The sequence below is a fragment of the Oncorhynchus kisutch genome, linkage group LG14 (genome assembly GCF_002021735.2).
Source record: "Oncorhynchus kisutch isolate 150728-3 linkage group LG14, Okis_V2, whole genome shotgun sequence".
Classification (NCBI taxonomy): Eukaryota; Metazoa; Chordata; class Actinopteri; order Salmoniformes; family Salmonidae; genus Oncorhynchus; species Oncorhynchus kisutch.
The window spans coordinates 27,833,728-27,851,226 of record NC_034187.2 but is presented as its reverse complement, the minus strand read 5'-3'; the positions used below and the strand labels follow the sequence as shown (position 1 = coordinate 27,851,226).

The 17,499-nt window shown below is 44.3% G+C and overlaps 1 protein-coding gene across 1 annotated transcript in view; it reads right to left on the bottom strand.

Annotated features, from left to right (window-relative positions):
* Window positions 1–7,019: 7,019 nt before the first annotated feature.
* LOC109903183 (intraflagellar transport protein 43 homolog A) overlaps window positions 7,020–17,499 on the bottom strand; it is a 29,132-nt gene continuing 18,652 nt past the window's right edge. Inside the window, exons 6-9 of the mRNA XM_020499827.2 lie at window positions 9,456–9,528; window positions 8,396–8,471; window positions 8,146–8,208; window positions 7,020–7,651 (exon numbers count right to left, since the gene is read on the bottom strand). Coding sequence (XP_020355416.1) covers window positions 7,559–7,651; window positions 8,146–8,208; window positions 8,396–8,471; window positions 9,456–9,528 — 305 coding nt within the window. The 3' untranslated portion in view covers window positions 7,020–7,558. The remainder of the gene's footprint in view (window positions 7,652–8,145; window positions 8,209–8,395; window positions 8,472–9,455; window positions 9,529–17,499) is intronic.

Sequence of the window (17,499 nt, the reverse complement as noted above, 5' to 3'; positions counted from 1 at the left end):
TGCTATCTCCCTCACCCACCGCAAACACACACACAAGATGCACAGGAAAGAGGATACCGACACATACACACATGCAGATGTACACATGCACTTGTACAAACAAACAATAAAACACACACACCAGAGGAGGCTGGTGGGAGGAGCTATAGGAGGACAGGCTCATTGCAAAGGCTGGAATGGAATCAGTGGAATGGTATCAAACATATGGAAACCACACATTTAACTCCATTTATTCCATCCAGCCATTACAATGAACCTGTCCTCCTATAGCTCCTCCCACCAGCCTCCTCTGACACACACACACACACACACACACAGTCAGACCCACAACTACTGCTTCACCCTGCCATTATCCCCTCCTCTACCCCAAACACACCGTTTTAATTTCAAAGCTCTGATTAGCTGATGATTGCATGACAGCCGCCGAACAGGTTCCCTTTTCGCCTGGCTCCCAGACTGCAACTCAATCATGCCCAATTAGTGGGTCCCCAAACACTCTCTCTTATTAGAGGACTCATAATCGACTCATTGTGTCCTGATTTGGCAAATAAATCACTCTGGGGGCTTCTCTCTCTCGTTCTCATTCCCCCACCTCTCCCACTATGTCTTTCACTGTGCCCCCTCTTTACCTTGTCCAGGGGTACAGTGAACGTTTTCAAGCAAGCTTTTCAGTGGAGCTGACAGTTTGAGCTCCTCTGCTGGAATCCTTTTTTATTCCCCCAGAAGAATAAATAATCATTTAGCAGCGAAGGCAAGGCAGCCAGCATGCGGGTGTCCTTGTCCTACAAGGTTAAGAATCCATTCCGTCTGAGCAAGAAAGGAGTGAATTAAAATAAATGACGGCCAGATATTTATTGCGAGTTTGTAGATGAAGCGAAGTCACTCCAGCGGACCAGCGGGGGCTGGGCTGCCAATGGCTCTGCCTCACTGCATGACCTGCTTGCTCTTTTTGCGTTGGACAAGGGAATAACACTCAATGTCACATTACACCTTTCCTGCTTTTATATATTTCTGTTTATTTATAAATATATATATATATATATATATAAATGCATGTGTTACTGCGGACGTTAGGGGTAGACATCAAACGAGATAGTAAGGCAAATGAAATGATCTAGTGCTGGATGCTAAACATATTTGTCATTTGATCGAAAGAGAAGATCGTGAGAGATGTAAGCTTGGTAGAAAGACAGCACTGGCGGCTGGCATAGACAACGAGATATAGAGCGAAGGGGACGGATGGGATAAAAGAGGACAACGTTTCCTTGGTATTGTCATGGAATGTGGAGACACCAAACTCAAAGCCACTGCTTTCGTCCAGTATCTGTAATTGATATGAATAGGATCAATGTTAATGTTCAGGAACAAGGAGACAGGTTGGTTGGGAGGGGGTGTGGCCCCTTGACACTGTCCCTTCATATAACATTCCAGAGACTCCCAGCAGAGATCTGTATACAGCATGTTAGCCCCAGATCTCAGCACAACGGTATAACAGCCTAATTAATGAAGTGGACCGAGACGAAGTAGCTTCGTCATAGTAAAAATACCTCCTGTGCCAAGGATTAAAATAAGGTTTTCAGTGTTTCCACACAGTGATCATGTGCCATGTTCATAGATAGTTGTGTTCTGCACGTCGCTGAGCTTCACAGGCTCTGTGGGGTGTACTGGGTTGAGCTCCAAGGGCTTGAGGAGCAGGCAGGAGGCCTATGAAGTGACAGACTTAGAGGGAACACGTCGGACTCTGATGTAGTGGACTCAGAACCCCATCTTACAGAGTGGAGTCAGCTGTCTCCTACTGTGATTCTGAGCCTGGCTATTGGGCTCAAACGGCTTCTGCCAGTAGGGAGGATTTGAGCATGCTTAGTGGGCTCTCAGAGGGGTGTGTGAAGTAACCTCTGGAATGTACGTACCTGCTCAGAGACAGACAGTAGTCCCCAACAGGGTGTAGCTGGGGGGCTGTGCATGTTCAGATGTCCCTCTCATACCGTAACATGATGATTGTGTGAGCGGCCTTTACGGTCACAAGCCTCATGCTCTCTACTGTGTCCATATCACACAGCAGAACACAATCCTCATCATAATCTTTACTTTAACCACTTGACCCTTTGGCATGTGTGTCTCCCTTAACTCTGAAACAACTCATTTCCCCTTAACTCTCTCTCACACTTTACCTAGTAGTGTATGTGGACTGAGGCTGTGTATTTGTGTGTGGTGGTCATTAGTCTCTGCCTTTAAGGTAAAAGGAACCATCCTGGCCAGCTGGCGTGGTCTGGGGTGCAGCGTGGGGTGGTCTGCCACTGTGAGACTCCCACGGCAGAACCACTGAGGCTTGGTGCCCCCCGCCCACCGACGGACTGCTGTGACCACCATAGGCGCTCAGCAGATGGAGCCTCCTGCTCTCCTCTCTCTCTCCTCTCTTCCACAGGAAGGCAAGGAGATTTGGGCTAGGACTGGCCTAACTAACCTCCGTCACAGATGCCAGAAGAAGCCTGGGCCTCCAGTGGAGCCCTGCTGGGGAGATGCTGGGCTGCAGCAGGTGTGATCTCAGCCCCTCTCTCTCCCCCCTGTCAGCACCTCAGTGGTGGAGCCCACACTCTGCACTCTCTTCCTGCCCTCGCTCTTCCTCACTTAGACACCGTCTGTGCTGAGGTAACAGGACCACATCCTCCCCCTCACTAACCAAAGACATGTCCACTACAGTACATTTCACATCTCTTTAGATCCAGATATTCTGACAAACCAGGCTTTATCATTCACTAACACGATGAACGGGGGTCGAACTGGGATCAGAAATTGGGCTCTGGAATTTCTAACACCCTGGCAAATTTCTTCCCCAAGGCCCCCACAACAGTCAAATGTTTTTGCAAAAAAAATCATTTTATCATTATCACTTCTGCCAAAAAACAACAAGTTAAACAGGTCCACTTGGCAAAAAAATGGACCACCCTTTTGGCATTTGCCAGATATGTCAGATGGCCAGACCGCCCCAACGATGAAAGATGAGAGGTTATTGACAGGCTGTGGACTGAATTGGATTTAACACATGAAGCATGAGGTATGGCAAATGATATGAAGTACCAAGATCAAAGTACAATAACCAAAGGAGATGTTTTTGCCCCTTTGAGGGCAAACTGTCTGCCTGTTGACTCAAGTGTTTTCCACTGCTGGTGATGATAAGCTCTCGTTCTGACCTCGCCACCGCCATGGGGCCCAGCCCACACTACCACTCTCCCTTCCATCAGGCCCTTCTTTATCGCCAGCAGCTACAAGACAAACAGGTTCTGCTGCAGGTCACACACTTCTGCAGCCAGTGTTCTCTGTGATGGAGAGGGTTTACATGGGGGTGCCGTCGCACCACGCGGCTGAGTCCCCCACCTTGACCTGTCCCTGTCTACAAGGCCTCGGTGAACGCTGCCCCCCCCCGGTCCTCCCAGCCTCTCTGACCGCCACTGAGTTATTATCATAATTTCCCAGAGAGGAATTGCGGGGCCTCCACAATGAGAGTGTCGCCCGTGTTTTACAGAATGTTTTGTGCTTTATTGCCTTTAAGTCACTCGTAGGCCAGTATAGAGGCCCCACAATGATAAGAAAACCACTCATGTGAAAAATGAAGGGCCTCATGTCCTGGACTGAGAGGAGAAGAGAGGAAATAATCAAATCCATGGCAAATGTGGACCCTGAATGTAATTCATGTTCACACCTCCCCTCCAACCCACACCAATTCCCCAAAATTGTAGAAGAACGAGGAAATAAGCTTAATTAATTCAGCCAATCTCTGCGTTACAAAAAGAGCAGCGGCTTTATTCTCGTTTGGTTTGTACTTGAAAAAAAAAACCTCCTATAAAACACCACCCGCCCCTCTCATTCCCCCTCCCGACTCCCAAGCCCTTGACAACATGACACCTGTAAAATGCCCAGGGGCATTCCAAGCTGCCACCGTCCCAGTCATTTCATGTCCAAGCCCACCTGGGGTAAACAAAAAAGGACCAAGAGCGATAGAATATTAACAAAAGAGGGGGAAAAAAAATCACTGTTGAAACTGAAAACACCAAACTCACACAACTTTGGACTCTTAAATATAAAGCCTTTGTCTCTAATGTGGTCAGGAGAGCCCCTCCCCCACAGGCCCCTGTGGCTCCGCAGGATAAAGGTGCAGCATATCTCATGGAAAATAAAACATCTGTTTAATCTATTACTTTCAAACGCAAATCCCCTTTTGATCAAAGAATGATATTGATCTGCCTGCCTCTGTCTATGGCAGGGATTTCTCTTTCAAACTTGAAATATCATCCAGTCTTTGTGACAAGTTAATACAGGGGCTAAACAGCTCTCTTTTTTCAAGTAATTTTCAAAGTGCACTGAAACAATTTGAATATGGTTGCATTTGCATTTATTTCAACCATATAAAATACAAATTCAGCTTGCCCATGTAAACAGAACGTATGTAGTGTGATGGACATTTGCCCTAGAGTTAAAACACTGCTAATGTTTCATCCTACACAGAGAAGCCTCCAAAGCTTAATAATGAACAGACTCAGGGTCTGATGATTTATTTACTGCATCTCTGGAATAATCAAACCAACATCAGAGAAGCTGGACATCCAGGCTTGGTTCATGGCACCTGACTCAGCTTGTAAAGCCCTGATCAGGCCAGTGACTGACTGAAGACCTGTGACAGGCCAGGCGCCTGGCCCCTGGTGGAACGAGCAGGTCAGGTCTTAATATCCCGTGAGCTTTGGCGTGTCTGTCCTCACCCGTCACTCTGTGTGTGACGGGCCCTGGCTGAAGGCCCCGGCTATCTTCACATCTCCCCATTTTCTTAACACTTTAATTACACATCAACATATTGCTTTTGGGCCATATGGAAGGCAGATATTGAGACCAGATAAGATGTATAAACTTCTGTCAACACCACAGCATATTAGGGGGAGTTGGAAGCATAGTACCTCTATTCCTTCTTCCAATTAGCGCCCTGTATCAAAATACATTAAGACAAGCCCATCAACCCCGAGCAGGAAAATACAGTTTTTAGAAGCCGTGGCCCAGTTGTATTAAAATTCTATTACTTCCCCTGTTTGTTTCTTTGCCACTAAATGAAAAGTCATTTCCACAAAGGGATTCAATAAAAACTCAGATAAAGGACCCAGTAAACTCGATGGCCTGAGAACTGGTCCTAGTCCGCTGGCTCAGATTGGACTCTCAAGGTTCTACAGTTGGACTACAAATATGAGAAAACATCCATAAAAAAAGAACCAATAATAATTCACATGAGAATAAATAAATGCCGGATGAGAACTTCACTTTTACGTAACTGATGTATATTTACATTTTATATGGGACCCTGACAAAGAGTTCAAACGAACAGTTATTTATTCCAATCAGCTGAATAAGGATATCATATTCCACATTAAATACGGTGTATTTTCTTTCTGTACTAATGAGGTCAGAAGATCCCACTACAAAATCATTCACCATTCCCAAGGATGACCTCAACCCAAATGAGACCTAATCCTCCTAAAATAGCTTCCTACGTTTTATCAGAGGCACACAAAGAAGTCTCTGCTCACCTCTGCGTGACACGGTGTTCTTCTGGAGCTAACTACATCTACACTGCGAGGAGCTCTAGCAGCAAGGGCCGTCTCTCTTCGTACAAATAACGTATGTGTTACAGTTGGTTTGACGTGATTCAATTCAGTGCGCCCAGCTACCGAGAGGTCATTCTAAGCCTTGCTGCATCAGGATATAAGAGAGAGGAAGAGAGATGGAGAGAAAGAGAGAGGGAGGGGGAGCACGAGAGCGAGAAAGAGGAGAGTATGAGGGACAGAGAGAGGTCACTTTGAGGAGCTGGATGCAGGCACATGCCAAACAGCGTCTCCTCTCCCTCTCTAATCCCCACTATGATCCACTGGTGTTCCAGCCAATCGTCTGAGACAGGCCACAACCCGTGATCACTGGGCCCTAATCTGGGTCCTCCGCCCGTAAGCCGTCCACCTCAAACGCCAGCGGCCCGGCGCCAGCAGAGGACTGGCAGGCGCAGCCGTCTCCAGAGAGACAGCTAGAGGTTGTCTCTACATGGCTGGGCACTTCGCAGCTCCGCGGGGGTGGGAGGAAGGGGCAACGCGGCAGCTGCTCGGGGCATATGGGCAGAATTCATTAAGGCTGGCTAAATAAGCCAATTGTGGAGAGACTGTAAGTGTGTGTAAGTGATGGAGAGAGAGAGAGAGAGTGAGGGAAAAAGAGAGATGGAAGAGAGAGAAAGGCTGACCACTCGTTACAGTAATTCTGAACATCCCCTCCATCTGTAATACCCATGAAGACTGATTTGAGGCCTACGAAATGACTGGCTGAATGGTTATCTATGTGTGACTGGAGATAATTGAGCTGTGAGCTGCGTAGATTGTGTCCTCCAGGTCGTTGGCGTATCCCCAACTGTCACGAGACCTCTCTCTGCTTCAGGGAGAAATAAACCTAATCACAGTCTGTAAATGTTAAACCTGTTTTCCCAATAGTCTCAGTGTAGCTTTGGAGGCCTGCGTCTTTATTCACACACATGATCCAAAGACTAATCTAAGTGGAGACAAGGCATAAACACACACTGATACATACTAAACATTTGTGTGCAAACTATGACAGTGAGAGGATCTTAGGTATGAATGATTCCATCCTTACATATAAAAAAGTAAAGAGCAGAGGACATACTCCACCGAGGGCTTCTTCGCTACTAATAATCTGTATTATGTTGAATTGGACTCATGTTCAGGCCCATAGGCATATATAGTATTACAGCCTCTCCTAAGGCCCTGTGGTTTGGGTTTGATGCATGGTTGTTATGTAAGTTTGGAGAGAGCATGCATCTGGACACCTCCAGCCATCTCCAAATGAGAAAGATGTCTTCCGTATATAATGTATGCTAATCCCCCATTTGTCAATAGGAAGTGTGTTCAATGCATTTGAGATAATAGTGAAGAGGGGGCAGCTCTTGTCGAAGAGCTGGAAGATAAAGTCAATGGCACAGTCAATAACAATAAAGTTGTGGGCTTTAATGAAGAATGTTCATTTGACCACAATCAAGTGGATTTCAGCTTAGGTGATTGTCAACCTTGGACTTGTATCTGACTGAGGTTGTAGGGGGGTAGATAATGCAGGCGGGAGATGAGGGCATTTTGATCTGTATCAGACCATTTAGGCATTCAGCATTTTTAAACAAAAGTGATTGGTCTTCTAGCAGTCTTGGTAGATTCAAACAGATAGCATTGCAGTGAAATACCACACACGTGTCGTTAAACTTCGGTGTCTTAGAGAAGATAATTAATTTGCAACCTACTATAGAAATTACAGTAATTAATTTCACAATAAAAATACCTACAAATGTGGCGTGTTTAAATTTATTAGAAAAAATAAATACATTGTGCACTAAATTTGGAATATGAACAACAAGCTACATATACTTGATGGTCCCTATGTTTGGACAGAGCATTTACATGCACCCACCCAGGTCCCAGAGGAGGCATCCTGGTCCACCCGATCGCATCCTGGGGAGGCTCGTCATCATAACACATCATAACTCCTCCTTCTCTCCTTGATCCCATTCCGTCAGCAGCTCTGAGGACACCTCCGTAAACAGACGATCCCAATCCCAACCCACGTCCTCCTGATAGATAGATAGATAGATAGATAGATAGAGAGAGAGAGAGAGAGGAAAAGAGAGAGGAAAAGAGAGAGAGGAAAAGAGAGAGAGGAAAAGAGAGAAACAGAGAGGAAAAGAGAGAAACAGAGAGGAAGAGAGAGGAAAAGAGAGAGGAAAAGAGAGAGAGGAAAAGAGAGAGAGAAACAGAGAGAGAGAAACAGAGAGGAAAAGAGAGAGGAAAAGAGAGAGGAAAAGAGAGAAACAGAGAGGAAAAGCAGATGAAGAAAAAGAGGGAGAAAGAAGAAAGTGAGGAAAATAAGAGGAGGAGAAGCAGAGCAAGACCGAGCGAACATCCCAGGGAAGGTGGGAGAAAGATAGTAGAGCGTGTTAATGCACACATCATAAATCTTGATTACCTAGGAGACTGGAAGGCAACCTCCCCTGGTGCTTCAGAAACAGCTGGACACCCCCCTCACATGGAACACAGCAGCTATATTTACAAAAAAAAACTCACTCACCTCCCGCACCTCCTGCTCTGGAGCCAAAACCTTGGTGAGGAGCTTCAAGTCAATCTCCCCATCCTAGGGAGAGGCCTTATGAGAACACACTGAGCGTGCAGAAACATACTCCTCAGAGAGAGGGGATTGATATTGGATGCATCCTAAAAGGACCTCTTTAAAAAGGCAGGCTGGGTAATCTATTACAAAGAAAAATAAATGAGCAGTTGAAACCTGGCTGTGTGTGTGGGGCCCATATGAGCTGTCTTACCAGGGTCTGGAAGGCAGAGTACTTCATGAGGTCATTGTCCAGATCTCTGTATGTCATTACCCGGTTCACCTGGATGCTGAGGAGAAGAACAAACACTAAGTAAACAAAAATCCTATAGTAGACGTGCTATACTAAATGTTGGCATGCTTTTCCTCATTAGAGGCTGTCTATTCAAATATAGCCACTATCTGCATCAGTAAGATATCACTAGACCAATCGACAAACTGTATCATAGTACAGTACAACTTGCAAGTATCACTCTGTGAGACAGATAGCTTCTCAGAAGTTTAGGGTAGTGCTTACAGGGCACGGAGAGTTCATAAAGGACAGAGAGATCAGGAGATAGGCGCCAAGTGGTAACCGCCTCAATTTGAAACCCAGCTGCTTATCTGTAGTTGGAATTAAGAGGAGGGCTCTGAAAGTGGCGAGGGCCTAGCAGTGCATGCCAGTCCTACTTACTGCACATTACACGCTACATTGCCCCCTCAATAAGTTCAATGTGGATATTATCTCGTACAGAGAGCAGGCCCCAGCCTAATAACCCCCGCCGCTGTCATAGCCGCGCTACATAGTGGACACATGTCGGCGCATCTCTCACTGCCCTGTAAATCAAAGGGCCCCACTTGTAAGGGCCCCTCTAACAGCCGTGCATAAATCACACCTTAACTGTTATTTCTGCATAACAGCCCAATATGCCAAGACACCTTCATTACCATGATGAGAGGAGGCAAGGTAACAGTCAAGACACCATCTAAGACCAGTGTATTATTATCTTTAACTCTCATTGATGTTCAAATGTAGGCCAGGTACTGTACATGGCTCTGAGGGTGGGCTGGGTCTGTAATCCTCCAGAGGTATCTGAACTCAGCTGTCAGGTCCTATCAGGTCACTTCAGAGACGTGAACTGTTAAGCAGCCAGTGAGGGTGAGGAGGCATGTCTGTACTCGCAAGACTGACCAAATGGATATACTTCAACTCTGAAAACAGAGTGATGGGATGCCATCTAGGAGTTTGAGTAACTGGAGTCAACTAAAGGGGAGCCTGGCGTTGTTTACAGTACCTTGGAGGAGCAGCAACTTGCATGGTAAGGTCTTCCTCTTGTACTTCATCAAGGTCTGGAATAACTGGTATATCTAAAACACAATATACATACAGAACATATCAATATCTCATCAATGTCACCCTCTCCCTTATTTAGTCATTCAATCTGTACATCTAAAGTGTTAACTGAGAAACAATAGTGGTCAATCACATAAACTGGACATGGATTACAGAAACACTAATTTCAAAGATACAGTCTGCTTTGTGTTTAGTATGACAGTTTGTGTGTACGTGTGAGTGTCTCAGAGTAAATTGGCACCTGATTCATACCCTCCCTCTCTCTCCCTACATCCTCCGTAGAGCTGCCCTGTCACAATAGCCAGGCGGCCATGAATATTCAGGAGGCCAGGCAGCAGGTCTTCCTGCTGCGAGAGGGGCGCTGGCCAGGGGCTCCCCGGAAAGCACCCCCCGCTACCCCAGCATTTGGGCCCTGTCAGCGCCGCCCACCCCCAGGACCTGCGGTGGCCGGCAGGCCGACCTCCGTGACCACTCTGCCACTCGGACCGGGGCGGCATCCAGCCATGTGCAAGAGTATTTGCTGGCGGGCCCATCTGTGTGGGGTCGGAAGTCACGGTGCGGCCTGGCAGGGGCTGCGGTGCCAGGAGCCGCCAGCCCGCTGCTCAAACAGTGGGAACTCGCTTTAATTGGCAAAACGCAACAGGACAGAGGATGGCTCCGCTCCCAAGAAGGACAGGGCAAACTTTCACAGCACATTTCAGATGGACTTTTGTTAGAGTGGGCGAAGGTGTGTGTGTGTGTGGGGGGGGGCAGACAGACAGACAGACTGTGAGGAAATAGGATGAATATTGAAGACACTTAAATGCACCTGTATAATTCATATGAAATTAATACATGCATATACTATGTTAGAAACAAACATTACAAAATAATAAATATTACATCATATTTGAGGGAAGGTGGTCTCCCCTACTTCCACAACTGAAAACGATAAATTCATACTTGGCCATCAGAGTTGCCTGTCAACATCAAAGTCACAGAAATCTATCTAATCCTTGTCGCCATGTAACAACTCTAAATGAGCAACAAATAAAACAGAGACAACTCATGTGCACTCAGAGGAGAGGTCTGATTTTCTGTTGTTTTGTCTCTTTTTTCAATACTGGTTTAGGTTGAAGGCAATTGAAAAGTGCAGCTACATTTCCTTCTGACTTCCTACAGACAGACAGTGTGCTAGGTGTCAGTGGAGAGGCTGGGAGAGAGCAGGGGAGCGGGAGGGAGGGAGAGAGGGAGCAGGAATGTCAGTAATCTCTGAACACAGCGCTGCACCCTGAGGGGAAAGTCAATAGTGGAGCTAGATAGAGGCCAGGAGATGGGAGGCACGATCTGATGGGAGGAAATATCTGTAGATCTGTCACTATACCTTCAAAATACTTCAAAATACATACTTTCTCAGAGGATTAGTCTACCATTCTCATATAACAGTTAAGCAAATATTTCAGCAATGACAAAAGAAAAAGTTAAGGAAGTTATATGTTCCTAGAATGAGCAAAATGAGCAAAATGATTAATGTTATGAAGGATTCTTCAGTTGAAGGAAACAGAAAATAACCCCAGCAAATCCCAGCAACTTTACACAGATAACAAACATCATCATCAGTTGATAACTAATTCCGTTCTCTTTTTTTAATTAAATAAAATTTAAAATGCCACACTCGTTTAGCCGCTGACAAGATTCATCTGTGTTTCTGATATCCAAATAAACGCAAGCGCGGGTATTTCATATTCATGAGGCCCCGGTGACACTTTGTCCTCTCATTTACAAAGCACAGTGTTCAGCAGAATCCATCCCCTCCGGACCCCCAATCAAATTTAATGGTCTTAGCGCAATGACATCAAAAAGCCGCGCTGTCCAGCTCTTTGCAAATAGCTTCCTGGGTTGTTCCCCCCCCCACTCTCTCAGCCAATAATGCACTATTAACACTATTCTACGAGAGTTCAACGTGAAACAGCAAGGGTTAGGTTCTCTATATGCAAACTCTCGAAACACTTTACTTAACACCCAGTGTCATAACATGTTACAATGTCATAACAGCTGACATAACCTGTCAAAATATGGTCACAGTCATGACCCATATACAGTACCGGTCAAACGTTTGGACACACCTACTCATTCCAGGGCTTTTCTCTACTTTTACTATATTGTAGAATAATAGTGACGACAACTAAATGAATGAAATAACACATATGGAATCATCTAGTAAACAAACAAAAAAAGTGTTAAACAAACCAAAATATATTTTATATTTGAGATTATTCAAAATAGCCACCCTTTGCGTTGATGACAGCTTTGCACACTCTTGGCATTCTCTCAACCAGCTTCATGAGGTAGGAACCTGGAATGCATTTCAATTAACACGTGTGCCTTGTCAAAAGTTAATTTGTCGAATTTGTGTTAATGAGTTTGAGCCAACCAGTTGTGTCGTGACAAGGTAGGGGTGGTATAAAGAAGGTGGACCTTCTTGGTAAAAGACCAAGTCCATATTATGGCAAGAACAGCTCAAATAAGCAAAGAGAAATGACAGTCCATCATTACTTTAAGACATGAAGATCAGTCAAGCGCAGTCGCAAAAACCATCAAACTGGCTCTCATGAGGACCGCCACTGGAAATGAAGACCCAGAGTTACATCTGCTGCAAAGGATAAGTTCATTAGAGTTAACTGCACAGAGTTCAAGTAACAGACACATCTCAACATCAACTGTTAAGAGGAGATTGCGTGAATCAGGCCTTCATGGTCAAATTGCTGCAAAGAAACCACCAATAAAGGACACCAATAAGAAGAAGACTTGCTTGCGCCAAGAGACACAAGCAATGGACATTAGACCGGTGGAAATCTGTCCTTTGGTCTGATGAGTCCAAATTTCAGAGTTTGGGTTCCAACCGCCGTGTCTTTGTGAGACGCAGAGTAGGTGAACAGATGTTGGGGATTTATGTAGAATACAAGGCACACTTAACCAGCATGGCTACCACAACATTCTGCAACAATACACCATCCCATCTGGTTTGCGCTTAGTGGGACTATTATTTGCTTTTCAACAGGACAAGGACCCAAAACACACCTCCAGGTTGTGTAAGGGCTATTTGATCAAGAAGGAGAGTGATGGAGTGTTGCATCAGATGACCTGGCCTCCACAATCACCCAACATCAACCCAATTGAGATGGTTTGGGATGAGTTGGACTGCAAAGTGAAGGAAAAGCAGCCAACAACTGAGCCCACAATAAGTTGGTTGAATTTTGTCCCATTTCTCCTGACAGAGCTGGTGTAACTAAGTCAGGTTTGTAGGCCTCTTTGCTCGCAAACGCTTTCTCAGTTATGCCCACACATTTTCTATGGGATTGAGGTCAGGGCTTTGTGATGGCAACTCCAATACCTTGACTTTGTTGTCCTTAAGCCATTTTGCCACAACTTTGGAATTATGCTTGGGGTCATTGTCCATTCGGAAGACCCATTTGCGACCAAGCTTTAACTTTCTGACTGATGTCTTGAGATGTTGCTTCAATATATCCACATCATTTTCCTCCTCATGATGCCATGTGCACCAGTCCCTCTTGCAGCAAAGCACCCCCACAACATGATGCTGCCACCCCTGTGCTTCACGATTGGGATGGTGTTCTTCGGCTTGCAAGCCTCCCCCTTTTTCCTCCAAACATAACGATGGTCATTATAGCCAAACAGTTCTATTTTTGTTTCATCAGACCAGAGGATATTTCTCCAAAAAGTATGATCTTTGTCCCCATGTGCAGTTGCAAACCGTAGTCTGGCTTTTTTTATGGCGGTTTTGCAGCAGTGGCTTCTTCCTTGCTTAGAGGCCTTTCAGGTTACGTCGATATAGGACTTATTTTACTGTGGATATAGATACTTTTGTACCTGATTCCTCCAGCATCTTCACAAGGTCCTTGCTGTTGTTCTGGGATTGATTTGCACTTTTCGCACCAAAGTACGTTAAACTCTAGGAGACAGAACGCGTCTCCTTCCTTAGCGGTATGACAGCTGCCTGGTCCCATGGTGTTTATACTTGCGTACTATTGTTTGTACAGTTGAACATGGCATCTTCAGGCATTTGGAAATTGCTCCCAAGGATGAACCAGACTTGTGGAGGTCTACAATTTTCTTTTTGAGGTCTTGGCTGATTTCTTTAGATTTTTGTCAAGTATAGAGGCACTGAGTTTTAAGGTAGCCTTTGAAATACATCCACAGGTACACCTCCAATTGACTCAAATTATGTCAATTAGCCTATCAGAAGCTTCTAAAGCCATGACATCATTTTCTGGAATTTTTCAAGCTGTTTAAAGGCACAGTCAACTTAGTATATTTAAACTTCTGACCCACTGGAATTCTGATACAGTGAATTATAATTGAAATAATCTGTCTGTAAACAATTGTTGGAAAAATTACTTGTGTGTCATTCACAAAGTAATTGTCCTAACTGACTTGCCAAAACAATAGTTTGTTAACAATACATTTGTGGAGTGGTTGAAAAACGAGTTTTAATGACATCCCACTTCAACTGTATGTGGGAACTCGTTCAAGACTGTTGGAAAAGCATTCCAGGTGAAGCTGGTTGAGAGAATGCCAAGAGTGTGCAAAGCTGTCATCAAGGCAAAGGGAGGATACTTTGAAGAATCTAAAATATATTTTGATATGTTTAACATTTTGTTGGTTACTACATGATTCCATATGTGTTATTTCATAGTTTTGTTGTCTTCACTATTATGCCACAATGTAGAAAATAGTAAAAATAAAGACAAATCCTTGAATGAGTAGGTGTGTCCAAACATTTGACTAGTACTGTACCTGTTGTTACATATATTGCATTATTTTATGGCTGGTAATGACACCTACATAAGAGTGTCAAAAACCACATTTTCAAATGAGTTTTTCCCTGCCAAGAAGTTTCCTTCCTTTCCTTTGTTGTTGTTGTATTTCATTATTTGTCATGTTTTTTTCTTCATATTTCAAATAACTTTTATGACACTGTCAAGAAGCATTATGACCATCATAATCATATACGCCAGATAGGCCTATCACGTACATGCTCTTATATCAGTCATCAGTCAAAAAGAGGGTGTCTTGTCCTGCTCCTGCATTCATCCATCTTCCGCAACAGGGCACTGGGGTAGGCGCATGTCTGACATTAATCTGTGCGCAATTACAATCATACTCGAACATGGTACATTTTATATATATAACATGTACCATGTTCGATTATCATTGTAATTGCGCACAGATATATAACATACTGTTGGCTATGGTGTAAAGGAATGTTTTGCCTTGTGTGGTAGGTTTTGTGGTTTTTGACACTCTTATACAGGTGTCATAACCAGCCATAAAATAACTAGTGGTAACTTGTGTGGTAGGTTTTGACACTCTTATACAGGTGTCATAACCAGCCATAAAATAACTAGTGGTAACCTGTGTGGTAGGTTTTGACACTCTTATACAGGTGTCATAACCAGCCATAAAATAACTAGTGGTAACTTGTGTGGTAGGTTTTGACACTCTTATACAGGTGTCATAACCAGCCATAAAATAACTAGTGGTAACTTGTGTGGTAGGTTTTGACACTCTTATATAGGTGTCATAACCAGCCATAAAATAACTACAGTGGTAACTTGTGTGGTAGGTTTTGTGGGTTTTGACACTCTTATACAGGTGTCATAACCAGCCATAAAATAACTAGTGGTAACTTGTGTTGGTTTTGACACTATTGTGTAAGTGTCATAAATCCAGCCATAACATAAAGCAATATATGCCAAACAGGTCTAAATATGTGTCAAGACAGTGTTATGACCATATTATAATAGGTTATGACAACTTGTCAGCCGTTATGACAAATTATGACATGGTTATGATCGTGTCATAATGTGTTATGACGCTGGGTGTCAAGTAAAGTGTTACCCAAACTCTATTACTAAGTGAAAAAAAAGTTTAACATTTTAAAATGAGCTTCAAATTCAATCTATTACTGGACGTCAAGCGAGTATAAATAGGAGCTGCAAACAAGCTGCCGTTTTTCTTTCTGAAGGAAAGGGCAACGCCATCAGAAAGAGACGTCTGTTCCCAGCACTGCTGGCACACATTACCTGATACATATCCTCCATTCCCCATTGCAGCCTGGACATCTATCAAGGTTGCTTTGTCTGGCGGCGACTGGGCCAAGCCTCTCCTTATTACACGGTCACGGCGAGTTTCCTCGCTGAAGCATGTAAATATCAAAAGGGGATAATTTGCTGTGAATGTAGACATACTCCCAGCAGGCACGCCGCAGTCAGCGACTTTGGGGACACCTCCACACATCACCAGGCAGGGCTGCTATAATCTAAGCAGGGAGGCTATGGGATGATTACCTAGGCACGGACTACATTTGAAAAGCTTATGGGACAATATTCAGCAGATCACTGACAGAGAGAGAGAGAGAGACGGAGACAGAAAAGAAACAGATTGAGAACAGATTAGTGTGTTTGTAATGGCAGTTCTTTGCAATGAGACTGGCAGGGGACTGTAAGCCAGCCAAGGGGGAGAGGGGGAAAGGGCTAGCCCTCTCTCTCTCTGCTTCTAGCCAGTGGACATAAGGGATAGGGTAGGGGACATAATCAAGATCGGAGGGGCTATCTCACTAACCCTCAGCACTGCAATTTCCACTGCCCCAGCCGCCGGCACTGTATTAAGAGGTGGCCCTCCACTGAGGAAGTTTCTTTCCAGCTGCATTTGCTGGGTAAGAACGGTACCACTGGGGTCTCCACACAACTGACCCTTTCAGCTAGGGTGTGTGTAAGCATGAGTGTGTGTGTGTGTGTGTGTGTGTGTGTGTGTGTGTGTGTGTGTGTGTGTGTGTGTGTGTGTGTGTGAATGTGATTATGACAGTGTGTGTGTGTTCTTGTGAGAAACTTAAAAGCATCGTCAAAAACATTTATTACCATTTGTTATAATCGTAAAAAAAAAAAGAAACAGAAGAACAATTAAAAATGAAAAAGGCTTTGTAAAAACAAAGTGGCCATAAAACTAAAAGAAGATGTCAAATGTTTACATTATTTTGTACATCTAATTCCAGTAATGAAGTTCATATCATCCTACAACAATGTGCAAATACACTTTATTAGGATCCTAAGCACATACAGTGCATTCGGAAAGTATTCAGACCCCTTGACTTTATCCACATTTTGTTACGTTACAGCCTTAATCTAAAATGGATTAAATTCACATTTTTCCTCATCTACACACAATCCCACATAATGTCAAAAACACGTTTTTAGAAATGTTTGCAAATGTATTACAAATAAAAACAAAAATAACTTATTTACAGAAGTATTCAGACCCTTTGCTATGAGACTGGAAATTGAGCTCAAGTGCATCTTGTTTTCATTGATCATCCTTGAGGTGTTTCTACAACTTGATTGGAGTCCAACTGTGGTAAATTCAATTGATTAGACATGATTTTGAAAAGGCACACACCAGTCTATATAAGGTCCCACAGTTGACAGTGCATGTCAGAGCAAAAACCAAGCCATGCGGTCGAAAGAATTGTCCGTAGAGCTCCGAGACAGGATTGTTTTGAGGCACAGAAGGGTAACAAAACATTTCTGCAGCATTGAAGGTCCCCAACAACACAGTGACCTCCATCATTCTTAAATGGAAGAAGTTTGGAACCCCCGAGACTCTGCCTAGAGCTGGCCGCCTGGCCAAACTGAGCAATCAGGGGAGAAAGGCCATGGTCAGGGAGGTGACCAAGAACACGACGGTCACTCTGACAGAGCTCCAGAGTTATTCTGTGGAGATGGGAGAACCTTCCAGAAGGACAACCATCTCTGCACCACTCCACCAATCAGGCCTTTATGGCAGAGTGGCCAGACGGAAGCTACTCCTCAGTAAAAGGCATGACAGCCCGCTTGGAGTTTGCCAAAAGGCACTTAAAGACTCTGACCATGAAAAACAAGATTCTCTGGTTTGATGAAACCAAGATTGAACTCTTTGGCCTGAATGCC